Source organism: Equus asinus, chromosome 15, assembly GCF_041296235.1.
Source record: "Equus asinus isolate D_3611 breed Donkey chromosome 15, EquAss-T2T_v2, whole genome shotgun sequence".
Lineage (NCBI taxonomy): Eukaryota > Metazoa > Chordata > Mammalia > Perissodactyla > Equidae > Equus > Equus asinus.
Window position 1 is genome coordinate 35244431 of NC_091804.1, and position 22475 is coordinate 35266905.

Sequence of the window (22475 nt, forward strand, 5' to 3'; positions counted from 1 at the left end):
TTGACTGAGCTGGGATTGGCTCTAAGGAACAGAAACCCAAATGCACGCTGAAGTACAGAGCGTGGGTGCACCGGAACAGAGCTCCAGGGACTGAGCAAGACTGTCTGCAACGGCCCCAAAGGAGCGCGACCACCCACCAACAGTGCAGTGGATGACAAAATGGCTGTCATCACACAGCAAGGAGAAAACAAACTAAAGCTCCTGGTGCCTACATCTTGATGCCGACTTGAGCACCGTAGGGCAGGTAGACACCCCGGAAGCAGCAACTGCTTCTGGGCTCTGGGCCGGCTGAGTGAGGGGTTGTGTAACATAGTTAAAGAGCCCTGGTAGAAATGCTTTAGGATACCTTCCCAGCTCAGGATTTCCTTCCCCTACAGAAAGGAAAAGCCTCTTCAGGTTATGCTGGTCTCACCTTCTGTGTTTTCATTAGTACAAGATACTTGCCTCGCAGGCCTAGAAGAGAAAGTCAGTTGGTTGTGGCTGGATGTCACCACTAAACCTGCCTCAAATCAGGCAGGAATCAAGCCTGCTTCAGAGGCGGCAGTGGGAGGGGCACAGCCCCCTGCTCTGAAGCGGTCCTCTGGCCTCACCGTCGAGTCTGTCTCTGGACTCTAAATCCACTTCAGCTCGGAGGTCTGTGATCGCTTGTCCCTCAGAGAGATCGGAAGCAGCGTGCTAACAGCTGAATGCTGCTCAGCACTGTACTTGACGGGGAGTGAAGGGACAACGGGAACCCTCTGTCTGCCCCGTTTATGGAGTTGTCCAACTTCTGCTTCATCAAGGGAAAGATAATTAGGCCAGGACACAGCCCTGGAAGGGGAGGCAGCCGTTAGTTCTGGCAAGTTCCCTCCAGCCTCATCCACACGTTTTGTGAACTGGAGCGGTACTGTCTGGTCCCGTGCTCACGCTCGCCTCCCAAGGCGGGTCTTTCCAAACCCTGTTCTGTCTGCTGGATTCTTTTCCCTCTTCCCCAGCTACCCCCACGTGAGCACTCAACTCACGCTTACTTCCTCAGGGACCCCTTTCCCTCCACAGGGTCAGATCTCCCTGGTTAGGGAGGGAAAGCAGAATGTGACAACTCCTTTAAAACACTGAAGCCGGCTGCATTCTGCACTTGTCCCTGGGGGTTATCTGACTGCCTGCCTGCTGTCCACAGACTGTTAGCCCTCTGAGAGCAGGACTGTGGCTGTTTATTCACTGTCTCCCCAGCACTACACACAGAGCCCGGCCCATGCAGACATTTCATGAAATTGGTTCAATGAATGGATGAATGCTCAGTAAGCAGGAGCTTTTATTATTGCACAGTTCCAAGCACAAAGCTGAAAAAGCATAAATGAAAGTACAGCAGACATTTATGTAGAAGACGTTTAATGCAATAGCTTAAACACGCAGTTCAACAAAATTGGAGTCCCTTCCATTCAAATTAACTTTGTTACAAACAACCAAGAAACCTGGAGGGGGCTGCAAGGCAAGTCCCTGCCCAGACGGGAAGGACACTGCCTTCAAGAAGGCTCTCCTCGCTGTCCCACCTTCAGGAGGAGCAGCCACACCTCCGGGCTCTTGAAACAACTTAGGCAGCTCCACGCAGGAGGCAGCAGCCCTGGAGAACCAGCTCAACAGGCTGCTTCGGGGGTAGGTGGGCCAGGGTTTTCTAGTTTCTCCCCCCCAGCTCAGTTTGCTCAGATGAAGCACAGTGAGGCAGGTCTGGGGAAAGACAAGGGCGGCACGTGGTCTGAGCATGCGTGGGGCAGGGACAGAGCCGAGGGCTTTGCTGATGAGGACCTGTGTGATCTGCCAGCTGTCCGACGCTGGGAGAATGGGGAATGGGGCTTCAGCTCTAGCAGGGACCTTTCCAGCAAAACAGTGTCCGGTTTTTTGACAAACTCAGCTTAATTTGAACAAGCAAAGCCTCTTAAGCGTCGGGAGGCCTCATCTCTCTGAGGGGCAGAGGAGGGTGCTTCAGAGCTCACTCTGGAGCATGCTGGCTCCCAGGGGGAGGAGGTCAGGCAGAGGTCTCCTGCTTCCTTTTGGGTTTTTAGTTTAAGTTCTGATTAATTTCCTGCCGCAACTTCTGTGCAGGGCCGTTCTTGGGCTCAATCTGCAGGAGGCTGCTGATGTCTGCAAGGCTGGATTTATAGTCCTAATGGGAGAGAGAAGGGTGTGGGACGGTGCCCGATTGAGGCGACATTGTGGGGGTGGGGACAGCTGTGAGATGGCAGAGGGTTTTCAAGCGCAGCCCGTAGGCCTGCCCTGAGCTCCATGGAGCCCCGGGATGAGAAGAGACGCGGCGGAAGGGGCCTCGGCCGGGCTGTGCTCTGGAAGCGCCCCCACAGGCACACACGGCTGTGCCCCACCCGGTGCCTTTTGCTCAGGATCTTTTTACCTTGAGGGCCTTGTGGGCTTGAGCCCGTCTGTAAAACGCCTTCACGTTCTTCGCGTTCAGCCTGAGGGCTTCTGTGCAATCCTTCACTGCCTCCTTGTACTGCTTCAGGACCAAATAGCAGAGCGCTCTGATGGGGAGAGACCATTTCGGAGGTTTCAGTCACTTCTCGGGCCACCCGCAAGCCAGGGGCTGGTCTGGCAGTGCTCTCCGGTGGCGGATCACTTCCTCTGTGCTGGTTACTTTATATCTTCAATCCCCCCAACAGCCCCAGCCCCTTTTTACAGGTGAAAAACACGGGCTCAGAGGGGTGAAGGCACTTGCCCAAGGTACCACCACTGCTGAGGGGCAGACCTGGGATGCAACCTGGGTTCGAATGACTCCAGGTCCTGACCTCGTTTAGTTCTATCATTCTGTCTACTTCCCTCTCCCATCCCGTACTCTGAAGCAAAATAAAGGCTTCCTGAAACGTTCCGCCTGACAGATTAGAAAATTATCTACCTTAAGAAAAAACAAACATAAGAATATTAGACGCTAATGATATGCACCTGACATGTTAGGGGTAAGATGTAAAGATATCTGCAGCTTGCTCTGAAATGCCTCGAAAATAAAAGATGGATTGATAGATGGCTAAATAGTGATAAGGCAAATATAACAAAATGTTAAGTATGAATTTAGATAATAGGTATACGGGTATTCAATGTACAATTCTTTCAACTTATATTTTGAAAATTTTCATAATAAAGGGTTGGAAAAACAGTCATGTAGACCCATACAATAAAACATCCTACATCTATGGGGAAAAGCGTGTGCGTGTATCTTCCTCACTCTAGTCCTTTTCTCCAAAGATGGTAACTAAAAACAAAACAGACTCCTTGGAGCTCGTTAGGTGGTCCATCCATCCCACCTCACTGTTTCACTGGGTGCAGAGCATTCACTTAGCTGGATGTACCATATTTATTTTATTGATTGCCTATCGGTAGCTATTTTTCACTGTTTCCAGCTTGTAAATAAATGATGCTGCCATGAATATCTTTGTGCATAACTCTTAGATGCCTATTAGGAGGGACTGCTGGGTCCAAAGATAGGTGCGTTTTACATTTTTATTGTTCTTGCCAAAAATGCTCTCCAAAAAGCCACACTCTTGAGAACAGCTATTGAAAGAGCCTATTTTCCTGCAACTGTGCCAACCTTGGTCTCAAGCTTTAACTTCTGCCAATATGGAAGAAAACAGTGTTTCACTGTTTTAATGTAGCTGCTTTAAATATGGGTAAAGCCGAATATCCTTACATAAGGCCTTTTAATCTTGTGAAATCAAATTTATCCAATTTTTCCTTTAATGACCTCTGTGGGTCCTCCCTCTGCCCCATATGAGTACCTTCCCACATTTTCCACATTTTCTCCAAGAACGTAATGGTTTCACTTTTTACATTTGAAACTGTGATCCCCTCAGAATTTATGTTAAAAAAGGAGTGAGGTAGGGGTGCAGGTTTGCTTAATTCTTATCCGGCCAACCCAACACCATTCATTGGAGAATCCCTCTTTTCCCCTCACTTTATCATACACTAAATTCTCTTATGCTGTTATTCTCATTTCTTCCTGACAAACTTTGGAATCATTATCATGAAATAAAAAGAAAAAAATTCTAGTATTTTCATTGAGATTGCATGGAATTCAGAAATTAGAAAAAGCTTCCCCTTTTATTTAAGGGCAGGAACAAATTCTTTGGCACTCTTCCCACTGAAGGGTCCCAAGTTCTCTCCCCTGGAACTTAGGCAAGCTCTGTGCCTGCTCTGACCAACAGAGTACAGAGGAAGGGACGGGATGCGAATTCCAAGGCTAGGTCGCAGACGCCTTGTAGATTCTGCCATGGTCTCTGGAACAATTGCTCTTAGAACCTTGAGCTGCCATGTGAGAAGCCAACTACCCTGAGGCCACCATGCTGTAGGAAGGCTGCCGAGAGAGAGAAAAGGTGCCAGCCTGCTGCAGCAGCTCCATCCCTTAGCCATCTGAGCCACCCCAGCCCTGCTGCCAGACATGCAGAAGAAGCCTTTAGCTGTCTCCAGCCCCGGCTACCATCTTGTTGACCCTGAATGACCCCAGGTCAGAACTGCCCTCCCCGAATTCCTGGCTCACAAATCCTGAGCAAAATAAAATGGCTGTTTGTAAGCCACTAGGGTTTACAATAGCAGTCCTTGATTTAAACTTTGAACACGGAAGAATTCTAAGGAAACTAAAGTTTTCTCCCGTTGGCTCTGGCAATTTAAAGAATTAGCCAAGTTTCTGGGAAGTAGAGCGACCATAGTATAAGCATCATGTACTGTATGGTGACTTCAAAATGACTACATGTGACTTCTAAAGATTAAGATGTTAAAAATGTACAATTTTGGCCCATAAAATAAACACCGTTGGCTTTTGGTAAACAGAATGATTGTGTAGCCAGTCAGAAGGGTTTTCACTACAAAGGAGTCTGGGAGATAACATGAGTGAGTGAAAAGGAACCCAAGCTTTGTAGCCACAAGGACCTGGCTTACATCCCAGCTCTACCACGTATTAGCTGTTTAAGTTGGTGCTCATTAATTCATCTTTACGAACTGTGTTCTCATAGGTAAAGTGGGACCATCACCTAGCCTGAGGAATTGCTGTGAGTACTAATGAGACGCTTCTGGAGTCCTTCAGGGCCTGGGCAGTTGCAGGTGCCAGGTACCTGAGTGGATATCAGCCACGCAAGACACAGAGAGAGCTGAACTAAGATGATGCACTGATCCATACTGATACTTCTGCACGAGGTGGAGCATGAAAACGGCGTCCAGGATGTGCTATCATTTCAGCCACAATGGAAGGAAAATTCAGTTTTGTATCAAGTTAGCAGTTCTCTAAGTTAAATTTATAAATTCAATGTAACCACAACCAAAAGCCCAACAAGATACTTTTTTGGAATTTGTCAAAATGATCCTAAGGTTTAGCTAGAAGAACAAACCTGGGAAAATAGGCAGGGATGCCCTGATTAAGAAAGAGGAAAAGACCAGCCCTACAAGATATTACAAAGCAGCAGTAATTGAAACAGTGCGGCACAGACACATTTGCATGAAAAACAGTATTTGAACAGAACATTGTCCCAAATGTGGTAACCCAGGAAAATGGGTTAATAGAGGTCTCCAGCAGCATAAGGTGAGCAAGGCCAGAGAGCCCGAGACAGAGGAGTTAGAAGACACTGCTGCACAAACACGGGACAAATGGCTGCAGCCCTTTCTTCCAAGTCATCCTGGTAGACTGAGGCACCCCTGGTCCAATCAGCCGGTAAAACCACAGGTCCAAAATTCCAAACTTTCAAAGTTCTCTTCAACTCATTTGGCAGCAAAACCTGCCCTGAGCTGACGTGAGGCTCCTTAGTCTTCCTTGGTACCACCCCACGTGAACATGGCGTCACCTGATGTTTCACTGCAGAAATGCTGCCCCAGCCCCTGCGGGAGTGTGACGTGACTCAGTATATTACCTTACTAAAATCTGAATCACATTTTATCCCAAGAGTTTTGGATAAGGAAGTGAGCCCATAATAGAACTAAGATTTCTAAACTAAAGAGCAATGTGTGTGTGTTGGTAGGGAAGGAGAAACAGATTTATAATAAATGTTTCCTAAGATATGTCTGGATTGGATATGGTCCCTTGCTGAGTGTTTCAAGCTTCTGACAGTAAAACTTAACAGAAAGATCTCATTGGAGCAGGGTTCCAATTGTGCGTCCACCATTCACTGGCTGGTGAGCTGAGGCAAAGCCCTTACTGCTCTGAGCCTCGGTTTTCTCGACTTAAAAACGAGAAGACCATCTCTCACCAACACCTTCAAGCGCTGTTACAGAGCAGTGACTCCTACACAACAAGGGGACAAGGAGCCTCACCCCCAGGCTCGCTGTCAGCAGAATCACTGCCCACTGACAGCAGCTCGTGGGCACAGACCCTCTACAGCCCCACAAGTCGAACCCCTCAGGCTAGACTGGACCCTCTCCTGTTGCTCCCATGCCAGGCAACAGTCACCCTACACCCTGGGTTCTGCCCTAGTGCTCTCAGTGCCCAAATTTCTAACTAGAGGGTCTTGGAGAGGCCGTGGGGGGAGAGCAGGGGAAGGCGGAGAGGCTGTGAGACTCGTGTGGAGGTTGTGTCTGCCTAGCAGCACACTGCTTTTACTGACATCATAAGCTAATCTGGGTGGTTAATGAAAATTCCAGGGAGGGGGCTGACAAAGCCTACGCTCCCCTCTGGCATCCCTCAGTTTCTACCCCTTTAAGAGAGCAGGTGACACTGGCAACACACGCCTCACAGCGTGAGGTAGCATGAATGCATGTTTTAAGCTGTGACATTCTGACCAGTTGCTTGGGATGAAGGGCCCACCACAGGCCAAGAGAAGCGTGCGGCATAATGTCCGCCGTCCTGAAATCCCCCAGGCCAGCAGCTGAGCGGAGGTACCTGTTGCTGTACGTGGCAGATTCCAGGTTACTAAACGAGAGGCTTTCACTGTACTTCTCAATAGCTTTCTTATGGTTTCCCTTCTTTACAAGCTCATTGCCTTCTTCCTTCAGAACTCTGGCTCTCTCCACATCCCCAGCAGAAGGCACTAGATACAAATTCAGAAGAGGAAAAAACCATGGAGCAGGTGCCCAAACGAGATCAACAAGATCTCTTTGGCGTCATCTCTTCTATGCCGTCTCAACCCTCTTCCCAGAGATGCCCCGCACTGCTGTGAAGCGCCCGCCATGATGAGTGGTTCCGCTCATGAACGGCTTCTGGGAAATTCAAAGTTTTCCATTCGGAAGAGATTGGGGGCTCCTGATAGAAACATGCTTACATGTGCACATATAACATATACAAGATAGAAAGCAACCCGCTTCCTGCCTTGACACTGCCACTTAGCAGCTGGAATCTTGTGTGACCTACCTAACCCTTGGACCTCAACTTCCTTACCAGTACAATGGGGGTACCACCTATGCCACACGCGGCTATTGTCAGGATGAAATCTGAGAATACCCGACAAAGTGCAGAACACCCTATAAACTCAAAGCAGTAGAATAAGTTTTTTTTTTTTTTGAGGAAGATTAGCCCTGAGCTAACTACTGCCAATCCTCCTCTTTTTGCTGAGGAAGACTGGCCCTGAGCTAACATCCGTGCCCATCTTCCTCCACTTTATATGCGGGACGCCTACCACAGCATGGGGTGCCAAGCGGTGCCATGTCTGCACCCAGGATCCGAACTGGCAAACCCTGGGCCTCAGAGAAGCAGAACGTGCGAACTTAACCGCTGTGCCACCGGGCCGGCCCAGATTAAGTATTCAAACAAAAGTCTGGTAAAGAAAGGGTGTAGCTCCCAGGCTTTCAGAAAAGGGCAAACGAGTCTGCTCTTCCTCATCTCTCTTCTGGGCTGAGCCTCCCTCAGCTTACACCCACAGCTCGGCCCCAGCCTTCAAGGAGAGAGAACAAGGGGAAGTGCACGCTGCTCAGCCCGGCTTCAGGCTTTTCACTGCATGGCCCTAATGAACCATTCCAGCCCCAGCTCCCATATCACCTGCTTTGTTAATTTAAAAGAAAAACCTATAAAATACTGAATATTCATGACAAGGGTAAGGTTTTGGGAATAAAAGGGTGTTAGTTTTATTCTAACGCCCTTGAACTCATCCCTCACCTTAAGAAACAGAGAATTTACTGAGACCTTTAAGCCCTGTGGGCCCCTCCCCAGAGCAGTCCACCCTGGAGGGAACCATAATCCCCAATTCTGTGCTTCCTTCCCCCGTTTTTGGTTGTTTAACTATACGTGATAGTTTCTATAAACCATGCGTTTACTTTGTGAACTTCACAGAAAGGAATAAATGATCCTAGGTGTCCTTCTATGAGTTGGGTTTTCTTGTTTCCCCTCACAATTACATTCCTGAGATGCATCTGTCTTGGTGCATGTGCCTGTGGTTCTAGTTCATTCATTCTCACTGCTAAGTACAACTGGTTTATCCACTCTCCTATGTATGGAGATCTGGGTTATTTCCAGTGTTGCGTTTTGCTATTACAAACACTCTGCTATGAACATTCTCGTACACGTCTCCTTGTGCTCATGTGCATGAGTTTCTCAAGAAGCAGAGCCAGCAGGCTGCCATGCACACACATCTTCAGTTTCATCTTGCCTCTGCAACACACCACAGGCTGCAGCCACGCTTACTCCTGCTCTTCACCACCAGCACCCATGGACTTCCTCCTCTGACCCTCTCCACCGTCTGGCAGAATTCCCTTCCCACCTGAAGACTCACCCTTCAAGGTGCAGTCCACCTCAACCTGTCACCTCCACTGCCACCTCCTCCAGGAGCCTTTCCCCGGCTTCCCCACGCACACTTACATCAGGTCCTATTTGAACTCCCCAAGCACTAAGGACTCTCAAACACTCCTTCTTGCTCTTGTGTTTCAAAATGCTCTGTGTGTGCATCTCAGTCTCTCCTTAGACCGAGAGCTTCCCAAGGGCCAAGAATGCCCATCCTGTGTCACAGTGATTAGGACAGAGCCTGGAACACGTATGGCTCAGCGGCGCTGAAGGAATGAAATACATGGTAGGTGCATGGAAGCCGTCTAGTTCATCAGCACCCACGTTTTCATTCCAGCAGAGCGGGGTACACTTACCAGGCTCCCACACTCCAGAGTGAATGCTACCCCTGGCTAGAAGGTTTCCTCCCAGGACAGGGAGTAACTCCTGCCCTCCTCTAACCCCCACAGCAAGGCTCTAGCCCTGACCCCTCTGTACTTCCTATCCGCCATATACCCAGCTTGCTGGGCTGGGACAATGCCCCTGGAGCACCGTAAGAGCTCCGAGTGAGCCCCTGCCTGAAGAATGGCCTCTTGGTTTCACACAGTTGAGGTGGACAGTCTCCTGTTTGGGGCTGCCTGGCTGTGACCTCCCTCCTCCATTCATCCTCCTCCAGGGACGCACACAGTGCGTGTGTTCCTGGGGAGGCATCACCCTCTAGCTGTGGAGGTGGGGCAGAGGGCTTAGGGCTGAGCTAATCACAGAATCTTGGCAACTGGTCACAGTGGCTAGTTCAGGGAATGGCGTGTGACCAAAGAGGCCAGAATAAATCGAGAAAATATGTGAGCTAGGGATTTGGGGGGAAGAAACCCTCTCTTTCCTAGGGAGCTATCAGAGAAAAAAGCTTTTTCCCTTCCTCTGGGTCAGGGGCACGGTATGTGGATGTGAGGTCAGGAACTGCTATAGCTGTCTTACTCCTGGGAGTGAAGACTGCCAGAAGATAAAGCTGACACACACCAGAGAAGAGAGCTGAAAGAGAGCACTCCATTACAGAGAAATGAAGCCAGAGTCTGATAATGTAGTGAGCTGCTGGAGCAAACCTTGCCTGAACCTGAACTCTGACCTTTTCAGTTATATGAGCTAATAAATTCTCTTCATTATTTTTACCACATTGAATTTCCTGTTCTTGCAACCAAAAACGCCCTAAATGTTACACCCCAAATGCTGTCAGAGGAAAGAGAAGGGAACTAGCAACATATACCTGTGTGCCAGGCTGGGAGCTCACCATGCCTCCTATCACTTAATCCTTACAGCTGTGGGTAGGTAGGTTTTCTCAGCGCCCTTTTTGTAGAGGTAAGGAATCAGTCTCTAAGAGGCTAAGACTTTTTTGCTTTGTTTTTTACTTTGTTTAAAAGATTTTTATAACTCAGCTGACACGAGGCCAATTTTTACAGGCTTACGCTAAAGAAAGTGGCTACAGGGAGCCTGCGACTCTCTGGGCAGGAAGTCACAGCTTACCTCTGTTCTTTGCAGTTGTGGTTTCTCTGGATTTGATTTTAGCTGTCTCTTTGTGGTTTTCTGAAGGCATATAATCCCACCTCTTCTGAGCCGAAACAGGCACCAAAGGGACAGAGGGCACCTTCAGGCGCCACTCGGGCCCCAGTGAGTCCCTGAGAGCTCTGGTCATCCTGGAAAGGAAGGCAGGATCACACGGAGGTTTCCAGCAGGGTCAAGAACATGCTCGTCCTCTCATAAACCCAAAGGAGCTGTATGAGAGCCAGAGTTATCCTCTTCCCCTGCTCTCAACCATCCTTTCTATCTTTCTGACATGCAGCAGGAAAGGAAGAGGAGCCTGCCCCCATAAACGTCTTCTCGGAGCGGCCACCATGACACTCCCTCCCTGGCCCTTGCTTGGTCACACTATGTTAACTTGAGAGTGGTGATCTGTTCCTTGTTAAGTGTACCTAAACTGTAGCCCCAAAGGACCACACACGCCCCAAGAAAGAATCACGTGTTTTATATTTTCTTAAGCTATTACAAGGCCATGCAAGCACCTGACATTTGAATAATGCTCAGAGATTTTTAAAAAATGAAAATCTATGTCATTCTCAAATTTTTTAAACTCCTTCAGTGGTTCCCATTTCCCTTGGCTACCAGGGCCTGAGCTCTGGTCCCCTCCCCCCTCTCCATTTTTGTCGTGTGCCACATTCCCTCTTGATCCTGATGGTCCAGCCTTTGCACGTGCTTTCTCCTCCACCCAGAACAATCTCTTCCTTCCCATTCCCCACTCCCAGCTTCTAGGCCCAGCTCACTTGCTTACAATGCCCCTCAGTGACCGTGTCCGTTTTGTTAACTGGTCTCTCCCACCTACTACACCACTTGGCACCCACGAGGGCTGGGAAGTAAGTGTCGAATGAGTGAATACAGCCAACTGCACACTTTTTCTGCTCCTACAACCATGCGCTGATGCGACTAGAATGAAAACCACACAGACTGATATCACTACAAATTCATGGTCTGACTAAGCCCCCAGAGCTGGTTTTCGGACCAGCCCAGCTATTTCAAACCTCCTACCCTCCTCAACCCTGTTCCCTAACCCTCCTCCTTTTCCAGGCCAGACTTCCTCGTACCCCAAATACAAACCTACCTGCATGGGCACCCAACCCTTCCTGTTTCCCTGTCACAACACAAGGCCAATTCCGCCACCTAAGCTCTGGATCCCATGTCTGCCTAGCTCTCCCAGGGACCACACTCAGCCAGCATCTCCGCCTCCTATATCGTCACCTTTTTCTATACTGACCCCAACTATCAGCATTTAACGCTTTCCTCACTTAATAAAACCCTCCTGGACCCCCCTTTGCCACCACAGCTACACTCCTCTGCCTCTTCACAGCCAGACTCCTTGAACCCACTGCCATCTGGCTTCTCACTCCACTGAACTGCTTCCATGACAATCACCGGTGACTTCATTCCTAAACCCTTGGTCTACGCAAGCGCATTGGAACAGCTGACATGAATGACGTCTTCATCCTTCTGGAAACACTCCTTCCCTCATTACACTAAGTGCTCCGAGTTTCCTCCCACCACTCCAGCTGCTGCTCTTCTGTAAGGCCCTCAAACGCTGGAATTTCTCAAAGTGCCATCCTCCTCCCCTACACACTTGCTGGGGTGGTCTTGTTTTCTCCCACAACCTCAATCCACCTCTATGCTGATAACTGTCAAATCTGCATGTCTGGCCTGGGTTTTTCTCCTTTGCTCCATACCCAAGTGCCTTCCTTACATCTCTAGTCTCATCTCCCACGGTCACCTCCAACTCAACGTGTCAACCACTGATGTCTCTTCTAGTCTCCCCTTCTCATGACCCCCCAATCACCAAAGCTTGTTGAAATACTACCTAAATGTCCCGAATTGGTTCCACTAGTCTCTGACCACTATCTCCACCTTGTCTTCTGTATTACTGCACGCCCCCTTCCTAGTCTGTTCTCCTTCATGTCACCCTTCAACCTGACAGCCCGTGAGCTTTTCTCTCAAATCTGCTCAGGCTGCTCCCTGCTAAAGACCCTTTCACAATGCATCACTGTGCTCGGATCAAGTGTAAGCCCCCGAACGCCAGGCCCTGTGTGACCGGGCGTCACCACCCATCCTGAGCTGAGCTCCTCGCCTGCAGCACCATGTGAAACGGACTTCTCACCATTCCCCTGATACGTCACACTTGCTCACCCCTCACACACACTGCCCCTTCTCCTTGCTGGCTCCCAGTCCCAGATCTCTACTCATCTCTCTGTCTCACCTCCTCTGTTAAGCCCTCTCTGGCCTCCCGCCAGCTGGTTGGGTGCCTCCTTTCTGCCCCTACAGCCCCCTGTGCTGCCTCCTACCACGGCACTCATCACATCGTAGTGTGCTTGCCTTTTACTGTCGGGTGTTCTCCATGAGACCATGGAGACCATGCTTCTGTGAGGGCAGGAAGAGGTATGACTCAGTCATCAGCCCAGGCCCTAGTGCAAAGTCTGGCACATAAGTGGCAGATTTTGTTGAATGATAGAAACTAAAAGGAGGCTGAGAGAAAACAAGTCAAGCCAGAAATGATGCACTAAATATATACCATCAACTCCTGTTAAGGGTTTGCTATTAGTGTGGTGTCTGGCTTTCTGGCAGACCATGCAAAGAGGGGAAACGTGATCGGTTACAAAATGAGGCCACCCATGAGATAAAAACAAACAACTGCTCAGAAGATCAGAAAGAAATTTCATCTGAGGGGCCTTGTGAAGGGGTCGCAGTACAACATACTGAAGCATATCCACAAATAATGTCGCTACAGCCTCATGTCACAGCTGCTTGTGCTTGTGTCTTACTTCCCCCGCTCTAGTCAGCTCTCTGAAGTCAGTGGGGTCTGTATCTCTCTTTTTTTTTTTTGGTATTCCCCAGTGACCCTTGCGTAATACCTTAAACGTAGCTCAATAAATTATTACTGTGGGAATGAATTTGAGCATCTAGGCTCAAAAAACCCCAAACCTCAGTAATGCTGATGCCTTAAACACCTGCTAAATACAACAGCAGATTCTCCTTCCACACGTCCCCACATGCTCATTAGGAGTTTGTAAGCCTAGCCTAGAGGGATCCCCTGCGAGAGGACGGCCACAGCAAGAGTCACAAGCCAATTAAGGAGGACAGGGAGTTCCCGAGAGACGTCCACAGTGACTGGGCTCACCTGTTGATGCCTTCCAAGGCCGCTGTCACACTGCCATCAATCTGCAGCACAGTCATGTAGTCGACATAGGCCAGGGGGTACTTCTCCAGAGCCTCGTAGGCCGATGCCCGCCGCAGCAGGGGCTTCACAACAAAGGGAACCAAGTCCAGTGCTCTACAGCAGGAGGCAGAAATGTCATTTGGTGGCTGAGCCACCAGGGCTACCCCTGCAGCGCTTCCCAGCAGGGTCATCAGCAGCATTCAATATATAGGAGGTCAGTTCTGGCGGAGAGATACTGCTAAAAATGTCAAACCACAGAAGAGGGACTTTTCAACTTACACTGAAGTGGAGAAGAGAAAGAGGGCAGAGAATGACTAATGCTGTGAAATCTGTGTGCATATGCATCAGTTTTCATAGTTGCAATGTCCCAAATCAAGAACAAGTGCCTGTAGCTTTCATGCTTCTATGTAATTCTACAGAGTTGTGGCCTGGTGGGAATAACAAACAGGCTTTGGGGTCAGATGGAGTGGTGTCTGAATCCCACTTCTGCCACTAACCATGTGACCCCAGGCAAATCACTTTACACCTCAATCCTCCACAACCCAGTTCCAGCCTGGGAAGGACGGTAAACTTACCCCCCAGAGTGGTCACAGGCACTCCAAGAAGGAAACCTAGCACAGTGCCTGGTACGAGTCAACTTAGCACAGGCTCCGTGAGCACGCTCACCTCTGCTCCTCTGCCAGCTATCACCAGGGCATGAATCTAAGGCACTGTCCCAGGATACGAGAACACGGTGAGGCATGAGTGCTAGTTTAGTGATGATGAAAGAAGGCAATCAGACTGGGTCGAAGAAGAACTGAGTATGAAAAACTGTTTAATGTCCTCCCTACCTGCTCATTGATAGATACCATTTTCTCCTTTCTCCTTGCTTCCTTCAAGGCTATCTACTAACCTCTACCCCTCTTTCTTTCCCTCCCTCCCTTCCTCTCTCTCACACACACATCCACCTTAGAAAAAAACCTGGGCAAGCCAGTCACTAGTCTGCAACTCAACCTCATCCCCAGGTCCCAAATCTCACACAGACTTAGGCCTGCCCCTAAGTGCCCACCCTACTCTTTTTTCAGCAGCACAGCCAAGACTCCAAAGATACAAGTCAGGGGCCACAAGGACCAAGCAGAGCCTCCTATTGTCAGTGACCTGGTGATACTTAGCTACACCTCCCAATGTGTCACAGATGTAACTGGTGGGATCAGACCAAAGAAGAAATAGGCCAGAAAAACCCAGCCTCCTCTTCCAAGACCATCAGGTACCCCGAGTTCCCCCGGACCACTTACGAAGTGCAGTCTTTGATGCAGTCTGTGCAGTTTCCATCCTTCAAGTGGCACGCTGCTCGGTTGGAGTAGAGAACGCTTTCTTCTTCAGGGTTCGAAGAAGCTGCCCAGGTGGAAGCAGAAAGCACTAGATTAACAGATTGGGAAACAGATGCCTGGGGACACGGGGTGCATTTCACACCCTGAGCTCTCTGGGCTTTGGTAAAAGGAAACAGAGGTGACTGTAACCTGATCAGGCTTGTTGGTCCAATGGGCTGGCAAGTCTGTCACTCTTACATGGGAGCGAGAACACCGAGCTTCCTGCCAGTCACAGGGAACTAAGCGTCTTCTCATTCACTCAGTCCAGCACTGAACTTGGTACCAGGCAAAAGATAACATGAAATAGATGGCTTCTGTAGCAAAGAATTCTATGCTGTAACCACTTGGGTGTGTGTGTTAATTTTATTACAAAAAGCATGCAAACCAAATTTTAAAAAGGAGAAAGAACAACATGATAAGTGGCCTGAACAAGTGTTGTGGGGACATAAAAGACTAATTCTGCCTGGTCTTCTGGGTCTCACAGGACTGGGGAGAACTTAATCAGGGGAAGGACTCAAGCTACCCAGTGGGGAGGAGAATTATCAGACATTTCCCTAAACGAAGTCCTTACCCTCAGGAATCTCAGAAGCTCAAGACCTTTATTGTGGCCACGGTGATTTTCATTTTTAAAAATAATTTTTCAACCACTTCATACCTACTAGATGGGCCATAATTAAAACAAATAAACGAACAACTGGAAACTAATAAGTATTTATCCAGTAATTCTATTCCTAGGAATAGAATTCCAAATGAATTTCTAAAAGAATGGAAAACAAGGGCCACCCTGTGGCATAGTGGTTAAGTTCATGTGCTCCACTTTGGTGGCCTGGGATCTGGAGGTTCAGATCCAAGGCGCGGACCTAGCACCATTCATCAAGCCACGCTGTGGCGGCATCCCACATAAAAGAGAGGAAGATTGGCACAGATGATAGCTCAGGGCCAATCTTCCTCACACACACACAAAAGAATGGAAAACAAGCTCTCTTCTGAAAATTTTGAAACGCATAGAAAAGAGAATAAAAGATACTCGGAATCCATCACTAGACTTGGCATTCATTCTATTTATTTTCACCCTTTTCTATTTTTGATATGGCTAAAGCTCCACCCCTCCCCAACCTTCTCCCTTGGCTCCCTCCACAAACCCTCGAAGTCAGCACAATCCTGAAGCTGGTATGTAACATTCTCATGCACTTTGTCTACATTTATTTTATATGGATTCATACAAGATAATATATCGTTTTATATCCTTTAAAGCTTTTCCTTTAAAGGATAAGCTTTAATGTGGTATCATATTGCCTCTCCTTCTGCAACTTGCCTTTTTTCACTTAGTATCATATTACCATACTGATGCATGATATCTTTCATTCAATACCAACAATAACAAGCATAAGAAAATAATGACCTTTTTTTCTTACTTTGCCAGGCCCTGAGTGAGACAGCAAAATACAGAGATAAGTAAGATACACCCCTGCCCTTAAGGACCAAGCACAAGTACTCAAAACTTGTAATCTATCTCAAGTCCCCAGAGCACGGTTGCCCAGAAACAGCCCTGGTGTGGTGGAAAGGGCATCAGAACCTACAGTGCAGCCTGGGATCAAGTCACCTAATCCCTCTGATGGCAGGGGCTCACCTATCACACGAAGATATCACTTCACAGACGCGCGGGCAGGGTTCACCGTGTCAGGCTGCTCCCTGCTCTCCTTGCAAGATCACGAAAACTGATCGGAGAAATCAAGGGACTTGCTCATAAACTACCCAGAAAATCAGTAGCAGGATCAGAACCAAACTGGTCCCCCACTAAACCTAGACACCAGGCTAGCTCTTCCAGGGACCCAGAATAAATCCACACAAACGCACAAGCTTGTCCAGGCCAGCTGGGGTAGGAGGAAAGAAAAAGGCAAAAATATCAAGACTCCTCAGCAACTTCATCAAATGGGGCTGAGACGAGGAGATGAACCTAAAGGGGAGTGTTCTAGCAAAACAGATGGGGGCAAAAGAGTGGCTTGCAACTGCAAACAGTCAAACAAAAAAGACTGGAATTTAGAGAAGATCTGGGGAGAAGTCTAGCAAAATGATTAAAAACTTGGCTGTGGGAATCAGACAGGCCCATATTCAAATCCTGCCTCTGACGTGTCTTCCTTGTGTCACCCCAGGGTAGGCAATTTAACTCTTCTGGACTCCTCATCTCTAAGTGTCTTATCCATAGGTTAGTATGAAGATGAAATTGGATAATAATGTCTAGCACACAGTAAAGCACTTGCCAAATGCTAGCTGAGAAAGCGAAGGCAGGCAAAGGGAAACAGGAACTACAGAAAAGGGGGCCAATGCGGGCTGCTGGGTAAGACCCTCCGGAGGAGAGGTTTCAGGTAGAGGGTGGTGGCTGGTTGAAAGCAGCTAGAGGCTGGGAGAACTGACAAGAATACGCCACTCCTCTGTTTAAAACTCTCGAGCAGCTTCCCATCAGGGAATACAATCCACACGCCTTCCCACAGCCTCCTCTGTGAAACGCCCATACGGTAAGGTTCTGCCATCTGACTGGCCTCGAGGCTTACTTCTCCCTGGCTCACGATGCCTTGGCTCCTAGAACACACCATGCTTCTTCTGCTGGGGGCCTTTGTAACTACAGTTTCCGCCACCTGGAAGGCTCAGCACCCAAAACTTTGCGCCCTTGGCTTCTTCTCATCATTCAGACATCACCTCAAATGTCACTTCTTCAAAGTTGTTCTTGACATCCCACTCTAAAGGAGCTCCCCAGTCAACTCTGTCACATCACCAAATCTGTCTTCTTCACAACCCTAATCGCTATCAGACTTGTTTACTGATCTACTAGCTTAAGATCCACGCCCCACCCCCAACAAAGAACAAGAATGTACAATCCTTGAGAAAAAGGACCTTCTCTGTCTTGTTATATACTCAGTGCATATAGGCGCTCAACAAATATTAACTGAAGATTGAATGGTTGAGAAGGAGGGTTGAATTATATCCTCAGGGATCAGAATGAAGCCTGAATAACTCAGGATGGGGGCCACCAGGACAGCTAAAAAGCAGGCAGCTCACAGGTGTCGGGATGGCCACCATAAAAGAACAGAAAATAACAAGTGTTGGTGAGGATGCTGAGAAGTTGGACACATTGTTCACTGTTGGTGGGAATGTAAAATGGTGCAGCCGTTATGGAAGACAGTATGGAAAGTTAAAAACAGTATTACTATCTGATCCAGTAATCCCATTCTGGGTATATTTCCAAAAACAAGCAGGATCCTGGAGATATTGGCACACCCATGTTCATCACAGGCTTATTCACAATAGCCAGGAGTTGGAAGCAATCCAAACATCTGTCAACAGATGAATGGATAAAGAAAATGCAGTATATCCTTACAATAGACTATTACGCCACCTCAGAAAAGGAAATCCTGTCACATGCTACAACATGGATTCTAATGTCCTCCGGGACATTATGCTAAGCAAAATAAGCCACTCACAGAAGGCAAATACTGTATCTTTTCACTCATTTGAAGTATGTAACGCACAGCTGTCCCTCAGTATCTGGGTGTTATGGGTTCCAGGACTTTTGTGGATACCAAAATCCACAGATGCTCAAGTCTCTTACATAAAACGGCATAGCATTTACATATAACCCACTGCGCATTCCGCCGTATGCTCTACATCATCTCTAGATTACTTATAATACCAAACAAATGTAAATGCTATGTAAATAGTTGTTACACTGTATTGCTTAGGGAATAACGACAAGAAAAAAAGTCTGTACGTCTCCAGTATAGATGCAACCATCGTAGGCCTTTCCATTTGAGGTTGACTGACTCCGAGTTGGGTTGAATCCAGCGACGCCGAACCCGCGGATACCGATGGCAGACTGTAGTCAAAAGCATCGACACAGAAAGTAGAAAGGTGGAAACCAACGTGTGTGTGGGGGGGATGTTAGGGTTTAGTGAGTGTAGAGTTTCAGTGCTGCAAGATGATAAAGTTCTAGAGATCGCACTGTAGCACAAGTGAATACACTTAACTCTACACCTAAAAATAGTTGAGACGGTAAAGTCAATGTTGTGTTTTTTACCACCAATAAAAAAGTTATACCAAAAAAAAGTTATAAAGCATCTATTAATATGGAAATACGTTTCTGATATGACATGAAGTGAAAAAAGAAAGAAAGAAAACCATGTTACAATTTCTTTTAAAGACGGAAAGAAAGGGCCAAGGAAGTTTCTAGTAGGATGCCAAAGCGGGGCCGGGGCAGGATGGGCGAGGGAGGGCCCGGGGGCCAGTGGGCCGGGGCTAGGAGGCCCCGGGAGGCAGGAGCGGGCGAGGTCTGGGCAGCCGGGGTGGGGACCAGGAGCGGGGCCGGGGGGAGACGGGGCCAGGGCCGTACCTTGCGCCTGCAGCGCCCGCAGCGCGCGGCTGTAGAGCGCGGCGGCCTCGGCGAACTGGCCGTTGCGGAAGCTCTGGTTGCCGGCGGCGCGGAGCCCCTCCACCGAGTCCGAGAGTTTGGGGGCCATCCCGGGGCCGGCCGGCAAACTGGGACGCCTCTGTCCCTCGTGGGGAGCAGCGTCCTGCCAGAAGCACCGGCTGCAGGTTGCCGGGTCTGACCCCTAACCTGGCCCGGAGGGGGCGGGGCGGAGCGGGGGGCGGAGCCTGCGCGAACCCGAGGCCCGTAGAGCCCGGCCCCTGCGCGCGTGCTCAGTTGGGAACTTACGTTCCCGAAGCGCGGAAGGGTCGGTCCTGCAGCCTCGCTGGGTGCCTTTGGGTGCTGGACCGCTGTGGATGAAACGGAAAGAGGCCAGTCACTGCTCGCGTGGAGCTTACGTTCTCGTGGGGCCTGACAGCTAGTTAACTCATGAACAAATGAAGACGATAATCTCATAGTGTCATGAGTGCTGTAAGGAAAACAAAACTGTAACGCAGTAGGAAGTGACCACGTGGGGACTGTTTACCATAAGGAAGATCGGGGAGGCGTCTCTCAGGGACTGATATTGAGCAGAGACCTGAGAAGATTTAGGGATTGCTGTTCCAGACAGACGGATAGCAAGTGCGAAGGCACTGAGGCTGGACACTAACTGGCACCTAGTGCTCTGGAGATACTGATGTAATAAATGAACGCACTGATAGACTGATGATCTTTCGCGGACGGAAACTTCAGCTTATCTTCAGCCCCATCTGACTTCGCTCTGTCCCACTTAATACTCCTTTTTTTTTTTTAACTGCTTGTTGCTACCTGCCCGTATTATGCTGTTTCTCTCGCCTCCTGATATTTGCATATGCTCGCCCCTCCTCCTGGAATTCTTTTCCAAACACTTTGTCTCTTGCCTAATGGTACCTCAACCTATAATCAATTCAAACATCATCTCCTCTGAAAGCTTTTCCTGACTCCTCTTCCACTCCTCCACCATGTCATTCTGCTCCTATCGCTCCCAGGGGTTCATCCCTTATTTGGCGCGTATCACTCTAGTTGTCAGTGTACAGTTTTCTCAAAGACTGTGAGGTCTTTAAAGGCAGGAAGTAGGTCTTCTTTATCTTTGTCTCCCCAAGACCTAATAGGATCTGGCACCCAAGGTGCACATCTAAGGGTTTGTTGACAAAGACCTGGTCTCTGCCCTCAGGAATTTAGTTGTAATGATTTGTGTAAACTCTTAACCCAATCAGAATGTAAACTTTCTGAAGGTTGGGTGGCTGCTCCATCTGAATCCCCTCAGCCCAGCACAAGCCCCACACAAGAGGAAAGAATGAACTCTTATGTGATGGGGAAGCCAGATGAGGTGCACACCCTGCTGGTTACCTATTTAACAGCCTGTATCTTTGCTTCCAGAGGTCGAAATTTTGCCCGAGATTCTCCTGGCCCGGGAAATGAATCAGGATTTCTCTAAAGCAATCCCAATAATCTCATTCTCTTTTGCCAGTGATTGGCCAAGGGGTGAACATGTGACCCTGATCTGGCCAATGAGATAAGATAATGTCTGCTGGGTACTTGTGGGAAAGGTTTTCTCCCCTCATAAGAAAGAGGTATAGGACTTGGAAATAGCCTTTTTTGCTCTTTCTGCTTTGGACCGTATTGAGTTAAGGACATGATAGCTGAAGGTGTGGTAGCCATTTTGCAACCGTCAGGCAATAAGCACAAGTATGAAGAGCCACCAGGCTGAGTAGGACGGGAGGAGAAATATGAAATTGACATGGTTGAGCCACTGAATCAAGTCTAGAACTGGTCACTTCTGGACTTCTTCTTAATAAATGACAAAAGCCATGGTGATTTAAGCCACCATTGAGATGTTTCTGTCTCAGTCGTTTGCAAGTGAATATATTCTAAGTGGTACACCAGACAAGTACACCTGTGGCAAGTTGTATTTTCCAAAGATAGCTGAAACAATATTCCCAGTCGTCTAGTTGTTCCAGAACCTTGCTATGCCCTCATCAAGAAATGAAGTGTGTCTACTCTCCTGGAAACCGGGTGGGCCTTTGGGGCCTCCTTGACAGTGGAAATGACCTTATGCACCTTCCAAAGCTGTGTTATTAAAAGGCACTACAGCTTTCTCTTGGCTCTCTCTCAGAAATAAGACTTTAGCACTCAGCCTTTATCCTGTGAGGGGGCTGAAGAAAATGGAGAGTCGCCTACTCCCAGCACCAAGTGAGCTCCCAGCCAACAGCCAGCACCAACTTCTCGGCAGTGTGAATGAGGCATTTTGGACAGGGATCCGTCTAAATGCTGAGTGACCCTTGCTGACACTATGGAGTAGAAATGAGGCTTCCTTGCTGAGCCATGCTCAGACTGTAGATTTATGAGAGAGAAAGAAAGATTGTTGTTGTCTTATGCCACTAAACTTTGAAAGTGGTTTCTTACACAGCAATTAATAACTGGAAATCCCTCCCCACAATGCTTCCCATAAATGCCAGGACTGATAAAAGCAGGATTGAAGGAATTTGGGGGAGGGAGAAATTGAGGGGAGACAGAGAATAGGGAAGACTTCCGGGAGGAGGTGACTTTTTAAAAACAGCTTTATTGAGATATAATTCGCATGACATGTAATTCACCCATTTAAAGTGTAAAATTTGATGGTTTTTAGTATATTCTGAGTTGTGTAGTCATCACTACAATGTTTTAAAACATTGTCATCACACCAAAATGCAACCCCACACCCTTTAATCATCATACCCAATTCACCTATTCCCCCATGCCAGCCTTAGGCAACCACTAATCTACTTTCTGATAGATTTGCCTATTTTAGACATTTCATATAAATTGAATCATACAATACATGATCTTTTGTGATCGACTTCTTTCACACAGCATAAGGTTTTCCAGGTTCATCCATGTTGTAGCATGTATCACAACTTCATTCCTTTTTTATCGCCAAATAATATTCCATTTTGTTTACCTATTCATCAGTTGATGGACATTTGGGTTCTACCCACTTTTTGGCAGGAGGTGGCTTTTTAACATTTCTTAAGATTTTCATCTCCCTCAGAGCTAACCATCTCATCAAAGCCACATGTCATATGTATTCAGCTCCACTGGGGAAGGAATAGATATTACAGCCATAGTCTCCTTAGTGGGGTAATATCCACAGACATTATTACTGGACAAATACTTAAAAAATTTTTTTTGTTTAAACACTTCTTTTCAGGGTTAATCAATAGTTTCTTTAAACAATACCTCTGCCTTCCTTGGTTGAAAGACACTGGCAAGTCAAGATGTGTTAGAATCAGGATAAGCATAACATTTCAT

The 22475-nt window shown here is 48.0% G+C and overlaps 2 protein-coding genes across 6 annotated transcripts in view; one reads left to right on the forward strand and one right to left on the reverse strand.

The window, feature by feature from the left end:
• The window catches only part of PABPC1L (poly(A) binding protein cytoplasmic 1 like), a 28510-nt gene extending 21676 nt beyond the window's left edge, over positions 1-6834 (forward strand). For all 4 annotated transcript variants that reach the window (XR_011494655.1, XR_011494653.1, XM_070485985.1 and 1 more), the window contains one exon: positions 4989-6834. Coding sequence is in view for 1 of the 4 variants with exons in the window: in XM_070485988.1 (XP_070342089.1) it covers positions 4989-5015 (27 nt within the window). In the remaining 3 variants the exon portion in view is untranslated. The remainder of the gene's footprint in view (positions 1-4988) is intronic.
• On the reverse strand, positions 1268-19520 carry TOMM34 (translocase of outer mitochondrial membrane 34). 2 transcript variants are annotated; one of them, XM_014859854.3, is made up of 7 exons: positions 19131-19520; positions 14672-14771; positions 13359-13511; positions 10169-10338; positions 6842-6989; positions 2384-2510; positions 1268-2140 (listed from the first exon to the last, which is right to left on the reverse strand). In XM_014859854.3, exons 1-7 carry the CDS (start codon positions 19255-19257, stop codon positions 2036-2038), a joined length of 930 nt encoding a protein of 309 aa, XP_014715340.1. In that variant the 5' UTR covers positions 19258-19520; the 3' UTR covers positions 1268-2035. The 2 variants fall into 2 exon arrangements, with proteins under 2 accessions (XP_014715340.1, XP_044604048.1); XM_044748113.2 differs by lacking the exons at positions 1268-2140; positions 2384-2510 and adding an exon at positions 3964-4333 and having other exon boundaries at positions 19131-19393.
• Positions 19521-22475: the final 2955 nt, after the last annotated feature.

Excerpts from the sequence above, each read along its gene's own strand:
- TOMM34 (XM_044748113.2), bottom strand. The coding sequence starts at position 19,257 with ATGGCCCCCAAACTCTCGGACTCGGTGGAGGGGCTCCGCGCCGCCGGC. Across the intron at positions 13,512-14,671 it reads TGCATCAAAGACTGCACTTC|AGCACTGGACTTGGTTCCCT; the intron begins GTAAGTGGTCCG and ends CTCCTGCTGTAG. Across the intron at positions 10,339-13,358 it reads GCCTTGGAAGGCATCAACAG|GATGACCAGAGCTCTCAGGG; the intron begins GTGAGCCCAGTC and ends CTTCCTTTCCAG.